The sequence below is a fragment of the Symphalangus syndactylus genome, chromosome 19 (assembly GCF_028878055.3).
Source record: "Symphalangus syndactylus isolate Jambi chromosome 19, NHGRI_mSymSyn1-v2.1_pri, whole genome shotgun sequence".
NCBI classification, from domain to species: domain Eukaryota; kingdom Metazoa; phylum Chordata; class Mammalia; order Primates; family Hylobatidae; genus Symphalangus; species Symphalangus syndactylus.
Window position 1 is genome coordinate 25,337,228 of NC_072434.2, and position 21,404 is coordinate 25,358,631.

Here is a 21,404-nt window from a genome sequence, read left to right on the forward strand (position 1 = left end):
CTGCTATGTATAAGCATTGATTTTTTTCCCCCTTAAGAATTAATGTATTTCTTTTGTTAAGTTTGTTGTAGGTTTTAAAAAAAAACACATTTATGTTTCTCCTAAAATTTGGGAAATCAATTTATATTCCCGTATGGAGTATGTAACAAATAATGTATTCTTTAATTCAGAATTGTGTATACAGTAGTTACACCCTTATCTTTCATTAATTGCTGTCCATTTGTAGGGTTTTGAACTATTCTGATTATTCTGCAAAGTTGATTTTTTAAATTACTAATGTAATGTATTGCAGTCAATTTTGAAAGAAGGAAAAAGATTTTTCTTTTTATACCAATAACACAAAACATCTATTTTTGTGCATTCCTTTTTAGATTTCAATATGAGCTTATTAAATGTGGTTGTAATCATATATAGTTTTCACTTAATAATTTTCAATATTGGTTGTTGCTATTGGTTTAAATTACAAAATATTTCATAAACTGCAGCAGTCCCCAAAGCCCCTTGTAAATATTCATGAACTCAACCACAACTTAATATACTTGAAAGAATCATCTTTTACTGCCATCATATGACCAAATTTAAATTTATCTAATGTGTTTAACTTTTTACAGGTTAAAAAATTTACAAATAGTTTTTATAAGAATGCTTTGGTTTATATACTCTATTTTCATTTCTAGGTTTTAATCGGTTTTCTACTTTTTAGTTTACTGTTTCTCTTTTGTTCAATATTTTAAAACATTCAGGAATATGAAAAGATATGACAGTTTTATTTTGACTTCTGCATTTTGATTGGGTCCTTCAGTGAAAAATACAGTAGCAAAATTTCTAATGATAAATATTTAATGTAAATACTGCAAATAAAATATAATTTCTTGTAATTTTTTTGAATGTATCTTTTAGTTGCACAGATTTTTAAATGCAAGAGATTAGAATGTCATAAATAAGCCTATGTATTATTTTAAGAGCACGTATAGGGAAGGGGTTGTATGTTGGTAAAATACATTTACTGACCCATGTGTGAATTGGTGACCAGGATTGTTAAAGCATTGAGTTCTAAAAGTTTTTCTCTTATCTTTATGTTCAACAATAGAAAGTTTTACCGTATGGTCAAATAACATCTTCATCAGGTTCTCAACAGGATACCTTAGTTAATTTTCAGCTGAGTGCTTGACAGGATTTTCTCTTTGGCTAGCTGGTTGGATGAGAGTCTAGACACTGAGAGGCCAGGCTTTCGTGGGGCCTCACAATATCATTATTGTGCATGTTGAGTAGGAGCAGCTTCCTCTGATGTAGGGGCTCCATGCCCAAACAACGAAGACAAAGACAGAGCTTTTGTTCTCGAAGAGAAGAGCTAATCCGACTGCTGCACACTGTGAAAAACCTTTTATGAGAGAGGAAAAAAAACTTTCCTGGAAGGTGAAGGGTTAGCAGTTTAACCTCTGACCGTAAAATAAGCTGGTAAGGGGGAAAAAGTGTTGGGTAAGGTAGAAGAATAACAGGAGAAACTTTCATCAAGGTCTGTATGCTGTGTTTATAAAAACAGGTTAAGCAAATAACTGTCAGGGGTGGATACTTGAGTTCTAATAATACATGCATATTTCCAATTTTTTTTTTGTTTATTCTTTAACATAGGTGTTTAAACTTCTTAATTTGAAGAGTGTATATCGCAGACCACACTATAAATGTAGGAAACAGTAGATGTCTAGTATTTACTTTTTTTTCCTAAGAAGCTCCATTATAGACTTCTGTTAAGTTCTGAATATTTATTTTCTTGTTGAGTGAGTACAAAATCTTGATCCTTTTTCTTCATTGTTTTTTCCCCCAACTTCCTTGCTTAATATGATCACGTTTGTCTATAGAAATAAAGAAGTAGGACACTGCATATCTGCGGTACATAATTAAGACTCTCTCCAATTTGGTATTTGGCATTTTGATACCTATTCTGTTGATACCTAGGTCTGGTGGGCAGTGTTATTATACAACTCCTTGGAGGAGATGGTTGCAATCTTGGTGTACAAAGAATCCGGAGACTCTGTCTGGTCTTATATTGGCATTATCAATACTGGGAATGTAGTTACAGTCCATTTAAAGGTGATGGAAGTTAAGTTGCTAATAACTGTGTCATCTGTCTGCTTTTATTTACCAACCTGGACTAATTCCTTCTCCTTCTCTTGTTAGTCACATATCAATCTTGAGCAATAATTAAGGTTTTATGCACTTGGGCTTCTTGCTTGGATGTATTAATGTATGTAACTTATTCCTGAGAATAATTGTACATATGGGGAAGCAGCAGCTTATATTGTATTATTTGAGTCATATTCTAAGGATCAGTGTGCCATGGTGTCTTTTAACTAACTTAATGTTTCTTCTGTTATTCAGATTCCCTTTGGTAACAATACACATTCCTTCCTGTAGTTACCCAGTTTCACTTTTACCATGACAGAAAATGAGAAAAGGAGATAGAGAAGGTGAGAGAGAGGAGAGATTGTGCTGGCGATTGAGTGACAATGAGGTAAGGGCGAAGAGATAAGTATAGAAAATAGAAGTTGAGAGTGAGTGGAAAGAAAGAAAAACACGTGAAACACATATGTGGATCAGTTAGGAATGGGTGGTGAGCTGTTGTGCAGCACTCTTAAGTTTTGAACTAATAATTAGTTGACCATAAATGTAAAAATTTCATAAGGAATTACTCTCTAAGACAGAAGTATAGAAGGATGGCATTACAAAACAAGTGACCAGACTTGGGAAGTTCCTGGGTGAGAGGAGGTAAATTTATATGAAGAGAAAGAAAGAGCCAGTAATAACCTATCATTTTGCTTAATGCATTATCTCTGTTCACTATGGTCAAATTTCTGCATCAGTATCTCAGCATTTTTTCCATCTTGCCTTACAACAATGAATTAAAGTGATAGTGAATAGTGATAGTGAATGCATATAATGATATAGTGAATATATATAATCTCCACTCATCCTATCAATATCTCTCAAGGTGGCTATTATCACTACTTTACATTGGAGAAAAGTGAGGCACAGAGTGCTGTGTAGCTTGAGAAAGACATGTATAGCAAGCTTGTCCAAACTATGGCCTCAGGCTGCATGTGGCCAGGACAGGTTTGAATGTGGCCAAAAAATTCATAAACTTTCTTAAAGCATTTTAAAAGTTTTTCCTTTTTTTTTTTTTTTTTTTTTTTTTTGCTCATCAGCTATTTTTAGTATATTTTATGTGGGGCCTCAGATGATTCTCCTTCTTCCAGTGTGGCCCAGGGAAGCCAAAAGATTGGACACCCCTGGTGTATAATGAGTGAATGGCAATGCATGACATGTCTATATGAAGTTTGACTTCAGTATCCAGCCACGTAACTACCATGCCGTGAATTCTTTAAGAATTCACTGAAGATATAATTATATACTACTGAAAGTTTTAAACTTCAAATGATAATCCCCCAACTCTTTTCTTGTTTTACTCCCTTACTACTTTTTTTTAGGACAACCTAAATGGGAATTAATTGCTCACTTTCCTAGAGGATAGATTAGAATATACAACAAATATAAGCATATTTTTGGTCTGAGGTCATGAATTTCAAATTTATTCTTTTTCTTTCAGTTTGTTTTCCTGCTATAGTTTCTCAGCCAATAATTATTTTTCTAAATGTGTGATTCTGTTTGTTGTTCCAAAGGACATAATTCTTCTCTTTATGAGTTCTTTGCTAATCTGTTTTAATCATTTTGGCTGTCTCATTTTCTCATTGTTTCTTACAAGTTGTGATGTAAATACTCTCAAGAAGTTACCAGAATAAAGTGTGTCTGCTGTTCCTCGAAACTTTGTAGTGGCCAGTATCCTCCCAGATTTCAATTGTCCTTTATGTTGAATCATGAAGTTGTCTGATGGTAATATCAACATTGTGGGCTCTAGTAAGCTAATTTTTAAAGTGATCAACCCTATTCTGAGATTGTATTTTCTTTTAATAGTGTGCCTATAAAATTCAGACATCTCAAAAATGTCAAATAATATGCATATGTAATGTATATATGTATCGATTCTGATTAAACGTCTTGTATCTAACTTATTTTTTAAATGTTCTTAAGTTCAAGGAAACAGGTTTAATAATGTCCATGTTCATTTTCTTTTAAAATGTTAACCTTAGAATCTGCAAAATTAGGATTAATTTTCCTGCATTTGGTGTGGCACATTTGAAAAAAATTAGATAAAAAGTATTTTCAGTCTAAAAGCCACCATAACAGATTAAAAAATTCAAGTAGCCCTTTACTTTAAGCATGTGATTAACCTTAAATAATTTTTTCTTTTCTAATTTAAGTTCCCATGTCGTAATACAGAGATACAAAATAATGGCCCCGTGACACACCTTATTTGGTTCACATGGTATTCATGAAATGTTTAATTATTTTTCCGAACTTAAAAATTAGGTGATTTTATTTTCATAAATATTCTGGATTTTCTTGAAAAATCGAAAGTATCTGTCAACACTGAGCCCACATTCCACATGGCTGGAGCTGAATAATGGTTGCTTTTTTGGGAAGGGGAGTGGGATCTATTTTTTACTACATGTCCTTTTATAGTCTGTCTTCTATAAGCTCACTATACTTATTTATATTTCCTATATATCCTAAAGGCATTTAACCTTGAAATCTCCCCTTTGTCTTTTCTACCTGTAAAAAGGGAATATATTTGTGTAATAAATAAATAATTATACCTTGACTTTTTCTCAGGTTTTAAAGAAAATCTTAATTAGAAAACAAGTTTTATACCATACATAAAAACATTATTTTAATCTGTTTTTAAAATTCTTTGTGATATACTTTTGGTTCTCAAAGTGTAGTCTAGGGGCCTGTGGCGGTTCCCTGGAGTACTGCAGGAGTTCTGTGAGGTCAGAACTTTTTTCGTAGTAGTGAGACGTTATTAGCCTTTTTCACTCCCGTTTCTCACGAGTGTATGGTAGGTTTTTGCATAGGCTTCAGGATGTGATGAAGTTATAACTGATGATTAATGAAGTGTGTACTTGGAAATTTTTGTGCTTTACTAATTTTTAAGTTTTGATTTTTAATACATAAATGTCATTTACTCACCTAAACAAAAGTTATTTGACGACCTCATTGATATTTAAGAGAATAAATCAGTCCTGAGACCAAAAAGCTTGAGAGGTATTGTGCTGTACATTACGGGGGCTAACTAAAAACATGTCAGCGGCAGATGCCCAAGGATAATTTGTATAATTCCTATTTATTTATTCTATGTGATTACTATTTAATTGCCTATTTCTTTCTTGAAGTATGGGGCCTTCTTAATTAGTAATGGCTTTACTCTGCTGATTTGCTTGTTATCTTTAGTGAAAATATGTAGTGAAAATAAGGGCAGATCACTTCACTCTCTTTGGTGTTAACAGTTACTTGATTTATTATATTACCTTTAAATCGGAATTGATCAGGTTTATGTTAGAGTAAGCTAGCTACTTCTTAAAATAAGCACATTAAAATAAGCAAATTAAGTTTATGACATTTACTGTGAAAAATTGGTATGATAGAGAATAATTTTATTTGCATTATATATATCCATTAAATGGAAGGAATGGAAAATATACTCAATAAAAAACTGAAAAAGCTACCTTTGTAAAGTATACATTAAAATTTGAAACATGATTCTTGCTTTCAGGAGCTTTGTTTAAATGAGGAGACAAAAATAAGATGGTTAGGTAGCAATGGTTATTGTCTGGAAGTGGGATAGTCTGTGTGGTTGTAGTGTTTTGAGAAGGTCTCATAGCATAGATCAGGAATAATGCATTGATTTTTGAGAGACAGAGAAAAGTGAACATAGGATTTCAGAAGGGGGTGCAGCATGTGTTGGAGTATAAGTAAATCCTTGGAATTGGGAATAAATTTTATTTATGTGAAAGGACACTGGGATTGAGTAGAAAATTTGCATTGGAGTTGGTGGGAAATACATTTAGATAGGTAGGATGGAATTGGGTAGGAAGTGCAGAATTTTGCAACACTGGTTTTAATATATGGAGTTATGTTAAAATTTGAAAGTTCTATATGAGGCATTAAATATTAACACAGTTTGATGAGTTGGGTTTTGTTAAGCAGTAGTGAGCCACTGAATATTTTTCTGTGAGGGGAGGAATAATAAAAACTCTTAAGATTAATTTAGTGACAGTGAGTTGAGAAGAGCTGAGTGGCAAGAAGACTAATTAGGCAATAAGAATTTAGAGTAAGATGAATATGGAAGAGGAGGGATGGATGACAGCTACATTTTGAAGAAATACTTAACGTGGTTAGGCAGCTGATTAGACGTAGAGGATGAAGGCATGTGAAGGCTGATTCTGAAACTTTTAGCATTGGTGTCTGGGTTCCATAGGTAGAGTGAGAGGGATGTGGTTCAGCGTTGGACACTAGTCAAGGGGATGGTGTAATCATGTCATTGGGAAAATTGAATTTGAGATACAGAATTTTTGCTTCATTTATGCTTATGAATATCTATAAAAACACTTAGTTTTAGATATCACATTATATATTATTTCTTGTTTTTAGTCCGGTTTAAAACAATATTTGAAACTTGAAAAACGGCAGAAGGTTTTTAAAAGGCTTGAGAAAAATTTCTTTACAGAAAGATTTGTGGCAGTAGTTTTCAACCAGAACAGCACATAAGAATCACCTGGGGAGTTTTTAAACAATTGTAGATGTGTCTAGAATGGTATTGGGTGGGGTGAAGGGTCACTTTTTAAAGATTTAAATGACCTTCCTTAGATAATCTAATGAACAGAAAGGGTTGAGAACCACTGTGTAAATATATAGGAAATAATTCTGAACAATGGGAAATAGAATTTCAGTAAAAGTTTTTGAATTTGTTTTAAATTATATGTGGGGGTGATACCATTTTTTTTTTCACAGCTCTTCAACGAGAGAGAAAATAAATTATCTTCTGAGAGAATTAGTTGGACATTGGGAAGAACTTTCACCTATTTATTTGACACTTTAGGAGGGAAGCTGGGAGATTTGGAGCAGTCCCTGTATACGTGTAGAATATAAAAGGATGTGCCTTTTTTTAGTGGAACATAAAGGAGCCTGCCATGTAGGGAGAGGAAACAAGGTCTCTTGTGACCCTTCTTACCTCTGATCTATGATATATGGCAATTTTGTGTAATATCACATGACAAATTATCCTTGTGAACTTGTGTTTGCTCTTGAATTCTACTTAGTAGAGTCCAGTCCAATTGGCCTCAAAATCAGATCACTGTTTTCTATTTGAAATACATAGCATTTTTAATATAATTCCCAGTAACTTGATAATTATATGTTTTCTTTCTTTCTTTTTTTTTTTTTTTGAGAAGGAGTCTCGCTCTGTCTCCCAGGCTGGAGTGCAGTGGTGTGATCTGAGCTCACTGCAAGCTCTGCCTCCGGGGTTCATGCCGTTCTCCCGCCTCAGCCTCCCAAGTAGCTGGGACTACAGGTATCTGCCACCACGCCTGGCTAATTTTTTGTGTTTTTAGTAGAGATGGGGTTTCACTGTGTTAGCCAGGATGGTCTCAATCTCCTGACCTCATGATCCACCCGCCTCAGCCTCCCAAAGTGCTGGGATTACAGGCATGAGCCACCGCGCCTGGCACTAATTATATGTTTTAAGAAAAATGGGTGAAAATTACTGCAGGACTTAATTATTAGTAAGCATGTTCAGACTAATAGTTTTCTGCCCCTTCAAAGAAATGATTATTTTTGCCAATATCATAGTGTTGTACTTACCAGTCATAATATTGACCTCAAAGCTTAATGATATTTACCCATTACTAGTTTAAGGAAATTCTGGATACCATCGGGGAAGATTTTAGCAATAAAACAACATATTTAATTAGAAACAGAATAAAATATTCACATCTCTACTTTCATTTGCTTTTCATTCTACATCAACAGAGACCTGTGAACTGAAATGTAATAGCTATGTTGTGTTCATTTTATTATTATAGTTTTACGTTAACAAGTTTCTTAGTTTTTATTATGAACATTTGAAAGGTGTTCCCCGCAAGTCCTTAGGTTTCTCTAACATGAAGGTGTAGATGACATCACATCACACTGATATTTAGATTCAGTTTTTTTCCAGCTTGATAACCTTTGTCTGAGTACATTCTGGGTCTCGATCCCATTTTGAGGTATTCATTCTCTTTTAGTATTTCTGTGGCCCTCCAGGGGTATCTCATAAGTACTGAGGAATTGCTTGTCTACCTCAACTACTATGCTTCATGCCTTTGCTCTTAATGTCTCACTGCGATTATTTCCATGTCACTGATGCAATCATTTGTCTAGGCCTTGTTTTAGTGCTTCACCTAGGATTATGCTTCTGACACTGGTGGGTGCTCACAGTGATATTCACCCTCAGCCCACTGTTTGAAGTATATCCTATTTCATTATTGCTGCACTTGGCTCCTGGACTGCCATTCATGATGATGTTCCTAGTCACAGGTCTTTGTAGTTTTAATGTCATATGATCCTTCACAGCCTGGGTTGCGTTTCTGCAAAGTGAGTAAGGAGGGCTTATCATCATCTGTGCTGAAGTTCTGCAGATCTAGAACTCATTTAGTTGTATAAAACACTATTCTTTCCTGTCCAGAGTATTTATATCCAGCAAGATCACTGGGTCCAGGTCAGATTCATAAAACACCCACTATAATCTACTGGGAGAGTTTCCATTGGACTCTTGGACCCTTATTGCCCTTGCCATGAATTCTGTCTCAGAAGGGTAGATCATCTTGTAAATTTTATGTTATCTGCTTCCTTCCCTGATATTTTACCACAAATTGTCTATATGTATGTATATGTGTGTGTATATATATATATGTGTGTATCTATATATCTATATATCTGAGTCATTCATATATATATATATATATATATATATGAATGATATAAGTTCTTTTCCTAAGAGGTTCATTTTAAATATTATCTGTAGCATCATAACTGGGTTCATTATTTTATTATCTTTCAGTTTATACTCAACACAGAAGCCAGGGTGATGCTGTTAAAATATGTCAGAGCATGTCTCCTCTCTATTCAAATGCTGCTGTGGCTCCCTTTCCCAGAGTGTAAGCAGGTTCCTTTTTATCACTCTTAAGGCCCTTTATGTTCTGCTTGTTCCCCCTTAACTCTCTGACCTCACTTTGTCTCATTATTTTCATTTATCACTCTTTTAGATTTTTTTCATATGAACAAATATAACTTTTTTTTTCAAGGCTATAGTCTTTTTCAGGGTTGTATAGTGTTTCATAGAATAATAATAGTATAATCATTTTCATATTGATGGACATATAGGTTATCTTTCAAAACTTTGCTAATTGTAAACAGTGCTTCAGTAAACGTTTTGTATATATGTTTGCATAAAAGAAATATATAATTTCTTGCATTTTATAAAAAAGGAGAATTTTTCTGTTACAATTTCTTTAGCTGCTCCTTTAGAAAGGGTCTATTCTTGGTAAATCTTTCAGTTTTGTCTTTCCGAAAATATATTTATTTTCCCTACATTCCTGTTTGCACAGTTCTTAAGTTTTTGAGTATATTATTCCACTGTCTTCTGGCTTCCATTGCTGCTATTGAGAAGTCTGCTGTCAGTGTAATAATGTATGTAGTTTTCTACTTACCTCTTTTCTCTCTAGGATGCTTTAAAAGGTATCCATATCTTTTTATACTTTGGAATTTCATTGTGATGTCTCTAGTCATGTCTTTCTTGAGATCTTGCTTGGGTTTGTTGTCATTTCCAAATCTAAAGATTGTCTTTTATCAGTTTTGGAAAATCAGCCTTTATTTCTTCTAATATTATTTTCTTCCCTCCTCCATTATACACACTCTGGTGTCTTTGGTCTGATCTTTTAGAAATTTAAATAGATTTATTTTATTCTGGTCTCTATTTTTCTTAACCTTTTTTATTTTTCTCATTTATTTTTTCTCTTTATGGCTCAGTCTGTTTAATATCATTTGTTTCTGACTTAGTTCACTATTTCTGTCTTCAGTTTTATAAGATGTGCTATTCTATTCATTGAGCTTTTAATTTCATAGATTATATTTTTATATTTTTAAAAGTTCTAGTTTTCAAAATTTGCTAGTTCATGTTTTATTATTTTATTGTATAACATTTTAAATATCCTTATAATATATGCAGTTTCAGGTAATTTTAATATCTGAAGCCTGTGTGGGAGGAACAAAAAAAATTAGTATCTTAATTCCATTCTTTGTGTCTGATGGTTGTAATCACAGGTGTTTAGATTTTCTTTAGTAATTTTGAATACACATTTATGTTAGGCAATACCTGAGTTGAGTGTTTCTTCTTCAAGAGGGCATTTGTACTTTCCTTTTGTCATGTGCCTGAGGTGCCATCTCTTTGGACAGGATCCATTCCTAGGCTTTGTAGATACAAAGATAAATAAGAGTTATTGCATTTACAGTAAGTTTCTTAGTGACTTTATTATATTTGTTAGAATCTTAAATTTATTCTACATTTACTTTTATTCTAACTTGAAAGTATCCTGAAAGAAAGGTCATGCATGGTTTAATTTGGTTCTTTGATGTTTTGTTTTAATGTATTTTTCATTTGAAAATTAATTTTAAAATATTTTTAGCAGTTATTCTTAATGTAGCTTATATATGTTTTTATGTTAGTGAACTTTAAGTCATTTTTGTAGTTAGTATGATTCTGTTCATGAATTTTAGCTTATTCCCAAATCATTGAAACTGTGTCTATTATATCCAGGAGTATTAGAAGTCTACTGTACTTCAGACCATCTTTATATCAAACAAGAAAGCTTTGAAGCATTTGCACATCTACCCAAAATTACTTTTTGGTGTAATAAGAACATGATTTTAAATGTCATGAATAAAACGAAGCTGTTTTATGAGCAGTTCAGTTAATTTTACATTCTGAAGTTTCACATTAAGACTGTTTCTTGAAAATGTTTTACTTCAAAGAGTTAAGTATAATGAGTGTTGTGAATAAAAAATACATGTCTTCTTTTTACTTAACCATATACTTGCTTTTTTATAATTATAAAAATTATAAAGAATTATAACAAACAACAGTCTCACGCTAACTTAAGCATGGCCTCTTACCTTCTTTCCTCCTTAAAGGAATCGTAATAAAAGCTATTGCTTTAGGATATGATCTTAAGGCAACTTTAAGATCTTAGCTGACTCAAAGGTATATTAGGTTCTGTATGACAGATCATCTTTCTACAAGCAACCTATTAACTTTTTTTCCCTGTGTTCTTACAAAAACATTTGTGTTGGCTTATAATGATTAGTATCTGAAAAATGTCAAAACATTGATTCTCAGTTGTTAAGTTCCTTGTCATAGATTAATCAAGATTGAACATCTGTGGTACAGCATTTCTTTCCCTTTTTGATTGTTGGTTTTTTTTTAAAACTCTCATGAAGGGCCCTTGGGACAGATGGCCCCTCACTGTTGATGGTTCGATTACCATGATCACCCACAGCTTCAGAGGAGTGCGAAGAAAAGAAATTGCTTTCTTTGTCAAGGTGTTTTCAATTCAATTCTCACCCATTAGCCCTGTTTGGTTAAGTTTGGAATTACTCTATCAGGTGATTGATGAGGGTTTTCATTTTATTATAATAGGTCTTGTTTAAAAGGAATGGATGTAGCAAAATGATATATCTAACATGCTATGAGTTATATTTTCCTAAGGTTCTTTGAAGTTCCATTTTCATTACCTTAGTTAGAATTTGCTAATATTTGCTCAAAAAAGAGCTTCCTTATTTTAAGTTGTGATGCTGATTTTACATCTTTCTAGAAATATTTAGAAAGGTTAGAATTATCCATTATCCAAATTGTTTTTTAAGGTTTGAGTTTCAAAAACACCAAAATTATTTTAAAATGCTGGTTTGATTTTCCAGGATGGCTTATTCGAATGAGGATAATCACAATGGATCATTACATTAAATTTTATTTCCACCATTGCTTATGTGCATTTTTAGAATGGTGAACAAATGGACATATTTTCAAAATTGCTTACTTTTAATTTTAAATGTATGCGTTATGTAAAACAACAAATAGAAGTGTGATCTCTATTTTTGCAAGTGATTATAAAGTAAAAGATCTTGAAATAATGTTTTCATTTCTGTGAGGTTTTTGTATGTGTGAATCAAACTTACATGATTAAATGAAGAATTATTTTAATTTCAGATTGAGAAGGTATTGATTCGAGTATTATTAGTAATTAATCTCTTTTTCTTGGTTTCTTCACATACAAATTTCCAAGTATTGTTCAAAGGAAGTCTGTAAGATTTAGGCCATTGTTTTACAAAATACAAATATTTGGCTTGGTGAGAATGTCTTCCTATAGATAACTAAGAAACTTTTAGACTTGTGGATGTTCTTTAAATTACTGTCTAATGAATGAACAGTAAAATCAAAGATCAACCAAGTATAGCAAATTGCAGCAGCATATTTTAGAAAGGATGTTATATAAGAAGCAAGGATACCTGAATCCTAGTCTTGGCTTCAATAGTTACTAGCTCTAGACACAGGATACAGTATAACTTTGGGTGATTAAAAAAAAAGAATATTTAATTTCCTTTCTCATTCAGAAAATACAAAGTTTCTATCCATATATAATGAACCTTTTCTTGAAATACCAAATAAGTAAATAAAAGAGGCCTTATTATTATTATTATATTTTGCATTCACGGATATTCTTTCTGTTGTTCATATTGGAACTAATTGCTTAAATTCATGAAAGAAAGCATTGTAAGACAGCACAGCAAGAAAAATTTTCTCACATATCTGAGTTGGAAAAGTACAAAAGGACATCTATCTTGTTTAGGTATGGACTACCAATATGTATGTATACAGCATACAGCATATAAATTTAGAAGGAATAATAGGCAGTATATCTTGTGTACACATAACTATAGTCCTCCATAATTGTTCCTTAAATCATATGGTTCCAGTGTCACAAAACACTCAATTTTGAAATAAAATTCTTTTCATTGGGATATGGAAATAGAATTATAGTATCAGTAGTATTTGGGTTTTAAAACATTTTGGTGGTATTTTTCTTGCTAAAATTATTTTCTGCTGTAAGTGGCATAGTCGATGTTTCTTTCTAGCCCTATGAAGATATATTTGTTGTCATATCAAGTATATATGTAATAAAGGAAAATATAAATTATTTATTGTCATATTTTAAGGAATATTTATATTTTTTATAAATGTATAAAAATGTCATGCATACTAGTTCTTCACTCTAGAATGTTCTTCCCTGCCCACTTTAGGGCCCAGGTTATCCTTTGCTTGTCTAACTTGTGTCAGTTTATGTCCTTTCCTTTTGAAGGAAATATTAAATTTCTTAACATGTGACACATAATGCTAATCATTGTGAGAGATACATAGTCCATGCTGTCAGTTCTCAAAGTGTGGTCCTGAGACCAGTAGCATCAGTATCACCTGAGAGCTTTTTAGAAATGCAGTTTCTTGGTTGGGTGCAGTGGCTCAAGCCTGTAATCCCAGCAGTTTGGGAGGCTGAGGCAGGCGGATCACCAGGTCAGGAGATCGAGACCATCCTGGCTAACATGATGAAACCCGTCTCTACTAAAAATAAAAAAAAATTAGCTGGGTGTGGTGGTGGGCGCCTGTAGTCCCAGCTACTCGGGAGGCTGAGGCAGGAGATTGGTGTAAACCCGGGAGGCGGAGCTTGCAGTGAGCAGAGATTGTGCCACTGCACTCCAGCCTGGGCAACAGAGTGAGACTACGTCTCAAAAAAAAAAAAAAAAAGAAAGAAAGAAATGCAGTTTCTCAGGCCCACCTCAGAAGTTTTGTGTGTGGGACCCAGCAATCTGTTTGCGTAGATATTTTTGTTGACGTTTGAGCACTACTGAATTAGACCTTTAAGAAGATGCTAAAATGAAATATTATCATCTATAGGTTAACTTCAAAATAATTTGTACAAACATCTGCTTATATATGTTTTATCAAGATTAGATGTAGTCTGAATTTAAGACTTTCCAACAATGAATTTGTTTTTATTTTTACTGTTGCTTATAGTCTTAAGGTTTATAATACAATTTATCATACTATTCTTTTTTGAGTGGATCAGTGAAGCTTTTTATTACTACTTTGTCAAAATGAGTGATATCTTTCTATCATGCAGTAAATCTGTGTTTTGCTGGAGTCTGTGCCAAGGAAAAATGGCAAAAGTGTTGATCTTCTGGATCTCTGGCTTCACCAAAGTCATTTGTGGCCCTAAATGATTGAGTGAATTATTTCTTTAAACCCTTTTTTTTTCAATCAGGCTGAATATAAAATTATGGTAAGTCTGAGTGTGTCGGCTCGCACCTGTAATCGTAGCACTTTGGGAGGCTGAGGCAGTGCGATCACCTGAGCCCACGAGTTCAAGACCAGCCTGGGCAACATAGCGAGACCTCATCTTTACAAACAAACAAAAAAATTAGTTGGGCATGGTGGTGCATGTCTATAGTCCCAGCTACTTGGGAGACTGAGATGGAAGGGATTGCTTGAGGCCAAGAGAGTGAGGCTGCAGTGAGCCATGCTCATGCCACTGTACTCTACCCTGGGTGACAGAGTGAGACCCTGTCTCAAAAAAAATTACAATAATTAATGAGTTTGAAAATTATTTTGGCATATGTAATAAAATACAATTTTAACCATAATTATTAAATTACATGCTTATCAAACTTTTTCAAAAATAGCACATGTCAAAAAAGGTATTTATATAGTACAGTTGGATAAATAGATGAGACTCTTTTAAGATCAACCTAGAGAGTCTGAGGGAGAAAGAGACAAGGAAATTGATTTGCTATTTTTCAAAACCTACTTCTGATCATACACAGAAAGCATTGTGTTATTCATAAGTAGAAGACCCAGACTTCACCTATGTGATTTCATAATTCTACATATACTTCCATTTATTTATGTCATCTTATTTTTGAATCCTACGGTCTTCAGTTATATGTTGTAGACCTTTAACTGAAACTATGCTGTTTTAAAATACATTTGTATGATTTGGTATAACATATAATATTAATGGACTTTTCAGAAGATATGACCTCCTTTTTATTAGCTTTAGATACGTAATTCAGGTCTGCAGCCACTCTTTTAGATTATCTTCCCATCTTCTGACTAACAGAAACCTCACCCCGGCAGAATCCACCAATTGAGAGAAATCCCACTTTGCTGCCATTAAATGCCATGTTGGATATCTACCTATATTGAAAACTCTGCCTGAAACGGTCATTTCATACCTCCTCCTTAAAGCTCCAACAGCTTTTTTTTTGTGTTTTAGCAGAAAGCTTAGCTTTAGAGAACTACCTACTACATAGAAAAATATTAGCAGTTTTTTTCACAAAACTCGTATTTTTGCACTACAAATTTACTTGGCTTTATGTCTTTCCTCTTCTCTTTTTCCTATAAAATGGAAAACATACTTCAGCTTCTGTCTTAGGCTCCTCTCACTGTCTTGGTCTGAATTCCAACTATCCTGTCTTCTCAGGGATCTTGTATTCCTTCTTTGCTGGCTCTCTGCTAGCTCATTAATTCCCATAGCCTTTTAAACATGTTCAAGTCTGTACCAGTCAAAAGAAAAAAACAAATATCTCTAGCTTAATCTTTCTGTCTACCTTTACTTTCCTCTACTTTGTGTATCCTTTCTTAAGTAAATTGCCTCTGTACATACTGCCTCTCTTTCCTCATACTCACTCATTCCATAATCTTAAATCGGCCACCTCCTTCCTACCCTTTCACTGAGGCTCATCTTACTGTGGTGTTATGTCTTTTAATATAGTTGCCATTCTTCATTCATCATCTCTCAATGTGTTGCAGCATTTGTTTGAGGATTTCTTTTAGATATGCCCTCTTCTCTTGACTTTCATAACAACACACACTCTAGCTGCATTCTCCCTTTCTGGTTGTTCTTTCTCACTTGATTTATACTACTGTCTGCTTCAGTGGCTTCCCTTGCCAATCCAGCTTTATCTCTAGACATTTTCTCCCTCTTAGTCTACATTCTAGATATGTTAGATGATTTTTCAGTTTCTAAAAGGTATTCTGCTTTCTTTTAACCTTCAAGATGTCATGCATGTTGGTTCTTCACTCTAGAATGTTCTCCCCTGCCCATTTTATGGCCCAGATTATCCTTTGCTTGTCTAACTTGTGTCAATTTATGTCCTTTCCTTTTGAAGTCCTCTAGTGACTCTCTAAATTAGATTTCCTTATTATGTGCTCCTGCAGTACTCCTTCTTCTAGTATCATAAAAATGCATTGTTTTATTACATTATATGTTTAGATGCTCCTCTTTTCTGTAAGTGGTAGACCTGTTTTGTTTAGTTCACCATTATATGTCCACAGGTGAAAGAATAAAAATCATACATTACCAAAAAATCACACATTTTCTTTAATGATTTTTGCTTATTTATATTCAGAAAACATCACTGCTTCATTAGGAACATTTTTTTTTTTTTTTTACATTTTTAAGCCAATGAATTTTCAAGTTGAGTTCAGATGTTCCTATGGGATCCCTCACTTAAAAGAATATTTTGTACAAAAACGAAATTGCCCTTTGACGTTTCTCTCTGTGAATGTTGTAGGGCATTGTAACGCAGGGACTTTTCCTCTTTCTTCAGCACTGCATAGATTTTTGAATGAAATAAATTGAACTTAAGTTAAATGGGCCACAAAAATGTGTGAATTATGGAAATTATTTAAAACATGTGCTCCTCACATCTCAATAAAGAAAGCTGTAACCTCGGACATTACCTAGCTACATGAGTAAATCACACTCCTCATTGTTTTGACCTCAATTTCTTCATACATATTCTTCTACAGTGTGGGTATATCAGGCGCTGAAACCCGTAATCAAGAAAAATACGAATATTATATATTATACTTTTCCAAAAGTATGTAGTCTCTGAACTGAGATTTTACAAATGCATAAATTTGAAGATACTGTATATTTAATCATCTTTGAATTCCACAGAATTAAGTAAATATTATCCTTTTGTGCAAATTGGAGATCTTTTACTGCATACTCTTTTTGTAGTATAGTAGAATCACACTGGTGTTCTAAGTTAATTTAATTTTGTTTTCAGTTAAGGGCCAGGAAATGTGAAATATTTGATTGGGAAAGAAAATATTACTGACTTTATCTTACTTTACATTTTAAAAAAGGCTGAATAGTGAATTTGGAATTCTTATGTTGATGATGCACAAATCATACTTTAAATATTCATCTTCTAAAGTTACTGATTTAATAAAAATTTGTATTTTTTTCTTACTATGCTGTAACATTATCTCTCATTAAACTAAGAGATTAAATATATTTATTTCAAAATTAAGTATTCTTCCTTTTATATTTATTTGGTTTCTAGAATGTTGGCAGTAAAGTTTTTTTCTTTAATTAAGATATGGAGTCTCCTTTGATTTACTGGTAGACATTGGAAAAAAGAGAAACACAGTGTATATCAGTCATAACTGGCAACGATGATTCCCACCAGCAGTTCTCATCCTTTCACCCATAAAATCAGCATAAAATTGACCTAACATTGCCAGATCAGATTGAGTATCTGGAAAGTAATCCTCAGGGAACAGAAAATTCAGTCTTTGTGCATAAAGTTGTTGAATCGGATTATTTTTTTCAGAGCCCTTTTGTTTCTTCCTTTGCAGTACTTCTGAAAAGTTGCTACAAAGATGTGTCAGATGTGGTCTAAATCTAATCACATAGGCAGTAACTAAGTTAATCCATTTCAAAATATGGATGCACATGATTATAATAATTTTTTGTGTGCTGAAGGGTAAAATTCATTTAATGAAAAGAGCTGGGATATTTTCTGCTTTGTGCTTAAACCAATAGATGCAGTTTTCATGTACTTATTTGTTCTCTCTCCGAAAAAACAGAGTATACAGAAAAAAATGGTAGTGAGGAAAAGTCAGGCAGCAAAACATATTTAGGTAAATGCTACAAACAGCAAGGGCAAATTGTAAGCTATTCAATAACATAAATATCCTTATTTAAGACATAATTGTAAGAAAGTTGTCACAAACATCTTCTCAAATAGTAATTACAAAGTTGAGGTTACTTAAAAGGGATATTTTAAATATTCACATTGAAACCCTGTAATTTCATTATTCACGAGAAAGAACTGTTCTGTATTTCTGCATGAGGATTTGTTTATGTAGCCATTAGTAACTGTATTACTTTCATTTAATATTTTATGAAAATTCTGTCATATGCCTTTGTTTTATGAGATTCAAATTTCAGCAGCTACCATTTTGGTAAAACTGCCATATAAATATATGTCTATTTTTTAAATTGGGAATATAATTATCCACAAGACATTTACGTTTGAGTGTTTTTAGGTGATGTGTAATTCATTCCACATTCATTTTAGAAATGTATACATTTTGTTTTACATGAGGATATAATCATTTAATATTACCTTCATAAATTTGTAATGTATTATTCTTATATAAGATGTTTTAAATTATTGATTTTTATTATTTATATGGAAACTTTTTAGTCCTTAATAAATAAAAAGTTTAATTGTCGAAAGCTTACTTTTTAATTTAAAATACCTGAAAAAAATTCTGTGGAACTTAAGTATAAACACAAAAGGAGCCAGCTCATGCTAAAAATGTTGCTAGACATTTATTGAGTTTTAGAATTAAAAGTTTTGAAATATATATATATCCTTAGGTTGTGTTTTTAAGAAAATGGCATGAAATATTGGAAATAATAGAATCAAGCTAGAAGTTTTCACTGATTGGTACATGAAGTGTTGTCTTTGATCCATAAGTCCTTTTACTTGGCATGGAGTTCAAACCCTGTCATATGGGTGGTACTTGTTACTCACATAAGTCTTATCTTGGGCTTTCAAGTTGTTTTTGTTTGCCCAGAAGAAATAATCCATTATACACTATCCCTTTAAAACACATTTGAAGTATTCAGAGGTTTATTTTTGACAGAATTAAACAATAAGTATATGGCTAAAATATTTATTAGTGCTTACTAAACTAAGATCTTAGCATTTTAGTGTGCTAAGTAGAAGAGAAATACTGTGAGAAACAAAGAAAATGAAAAACCAGTGTGAATATTTATAAAACAATATTGATTTATATATATTAATTACTAGATAATACATGTTAGAAAAATTTCTGTGAAATGCCTTGCAAATATCAATTGTATTTTAAATGAACTGCTTTATATCTACTTAGCAACTTATCTATTACTGCAAATATGAGATTTAAAAACTGATATAAGGCAAATATTACAGTTTTTATAAATCTTAATTGGAATTTTAAATGGATATTTACGGTGTATTTTGGTCTAGTCTCTGAGGGCTATAATATATTTTATTACATACTTGATAAATTTATATTTTTCTTTTCAAAGTAATACCAGTATTTTAAAAGTGTAGTTAAAATAGAAAATTCAGAGTTTAAAATCGTAAAATCTAAGGTATGTAAATAAAAAGTGAGTTGCTAAAAGAAATACAGTAATGATTTTTAATAACCTGACCAAGTTATTAATATCATTTATTTCTATTTTGAAGGTCATTAAATTTCTTAAAAAATCAAAATATTTAAATTATAGAAAGGAAAAGAAGTGAATGTCATCAACTATAAATGTTTAAAGAAAAATTTAAATGTTGTAATTAAAGTAGCTTTGACAATTTTAAGAGTGCTTAACCAAGACTGTTCCTTTAAATGTGTTCTTTTGCTGCTGCTTAATTATACATGTCAATTATTTACAGATCCTGTGGTATTGTGGAAATTCCCAGAGGACTTTGGAGACCAGGTTGGTACCACATAATTTTTTAAAAAATTTAAAGTTGAAGTATTATGATAGTTGCTACTATTACTGCTGCTGTTGCTAGTATAACTACTAGTGAACATGGATTGCTAAAATTATTTTCTCTTGATCAACTGTGAGAAAAATGCATATGTGCGTAATGTATGGAAGAATCTTTTAAAGTTACCAAGTAGATGGGTGATGAAGAAGTCCTTATATTGAAATTCATAGGGACTAGATGTTTAAACTTTCAACATATTTTATACTTGTTTATCTATAGAATATATATTTGAAAATATTAAAAACAATAAAAAGTTGACAATAGGAAATCTTTGTTAAATATACTCTTATTATTTCTGTGTACTTAGACGTAAGCATTACTGCCATAAATAAGTGATCAGTTCTCTTCTTGTCACGGTAATATCTGAGTCATTTACATATAGAAGTTGAATTATCACTTTTTTATTTTAAAATAGTTCTTACCTATAGCTTACTTTCTTTAAAAAATATGGCATGCAAGACTACTGGATGAATTTATTCCATTTGCATTTTATATTATAGTCTTCTATAGTTCCTCAAATATTTAGTATGACCAAAATGATGCAGGAGTTTTACATGATATATGTAAATAGAAAAATCATTTAAACCTTATGTTATAGATTTATCATTTTGATGTTGCTTTGTATATAATATATGGTAAACAATACAGATTTAAGGATATTTTTGCCAATTTTTTTTGCTTTTTTAAAAATTGATATGGCTGGGCGCAGTGGCTCACGCCTGTAATCCTAGCACTTTGGGAGGCTGAGGTGTGCAGATCATGAGGTCAGGAGTTTGAGACCAGCCTGACCAACATGGTGAAACCTCGTCTCTACTAAAATTACAAAACATAGCTGTGTGTGGTGGCATGCGCCTGTAATCTCAGCTACTTGGGAGGCTGAGGCCGGAGAATCACTTGAACCTGGGAAGCGGAGGTTGCAGTGAGCCGAGATCGCGCCACTGCACTCCAGCCTGGGCAACAAGAGCGAGACTCTGTCTAAAAAAAAAAAAAAGGACATATAATTATACATATATATGGACATATATATGGGTACACTGTGATATTTTGATACATGTATACAATATGTAATGATCAAATCCGGGTAATCAGCATATCCATCACCTCAAACATTTATCATTTCTTTCACTGGGAATATTCAAAATCTGCTCTTCTAGTTATTTGAAAATATATGATAAATTCTTGTTAATTATAATCACCCTACAGTGTTGTAGAACACTAGAACACCATTCCTCCTATCTATCTAGCTGCGATTTTGGATCCATTAACTAACCTCTGGCTATCAGCCCCAAGCCCCTGCCTGCCCTTCTCAGCCTCCAGTAACCACTATTCTACTCTACTTCTATGAGATCGATTTTTTAAGCTTCCAATATGAGTGAGAACATGAGACATCTGTCTTTCTGTGCCTGACTTATTTCACTTAACATAATGTCCTCCAAGCCCATCTGTGTTGCCATGAATGACAGGATTTTGTTCTTTTTTATAGCTGAATAGTATTCCATTCTGTATGTATACCATATTTTTTAATCCATTCA

General features: G+C 32.6%; 1 protein-coding gene across 10 annotated transcripts in view; it reads left to right on the forward strand.

Moving 5' to 3' along the window:
- The window catches only part of DENND1B (DENN domain containing 1B), a 292,006-nt gene that overhangs the window by 51,712 nt on the left and 218,890 nt on the right, over positions 1 to 21,404 (forward strand). For all 10 annotated transcript variants that reach the window (XM_055234175.2, XM_055234177.2, XM_063613729.1 and 7 more), the window contains one exon: positions 19,774 to 19,817. In XM_055234175.2, coding sequence (XP_055090150.1) covers positions 19,774 to 19,817 — 44 coding nt within the window. The remainder of the gene's footprint in view (positions 1 to 19,773; positions 19,818 to 21,404) is intronic.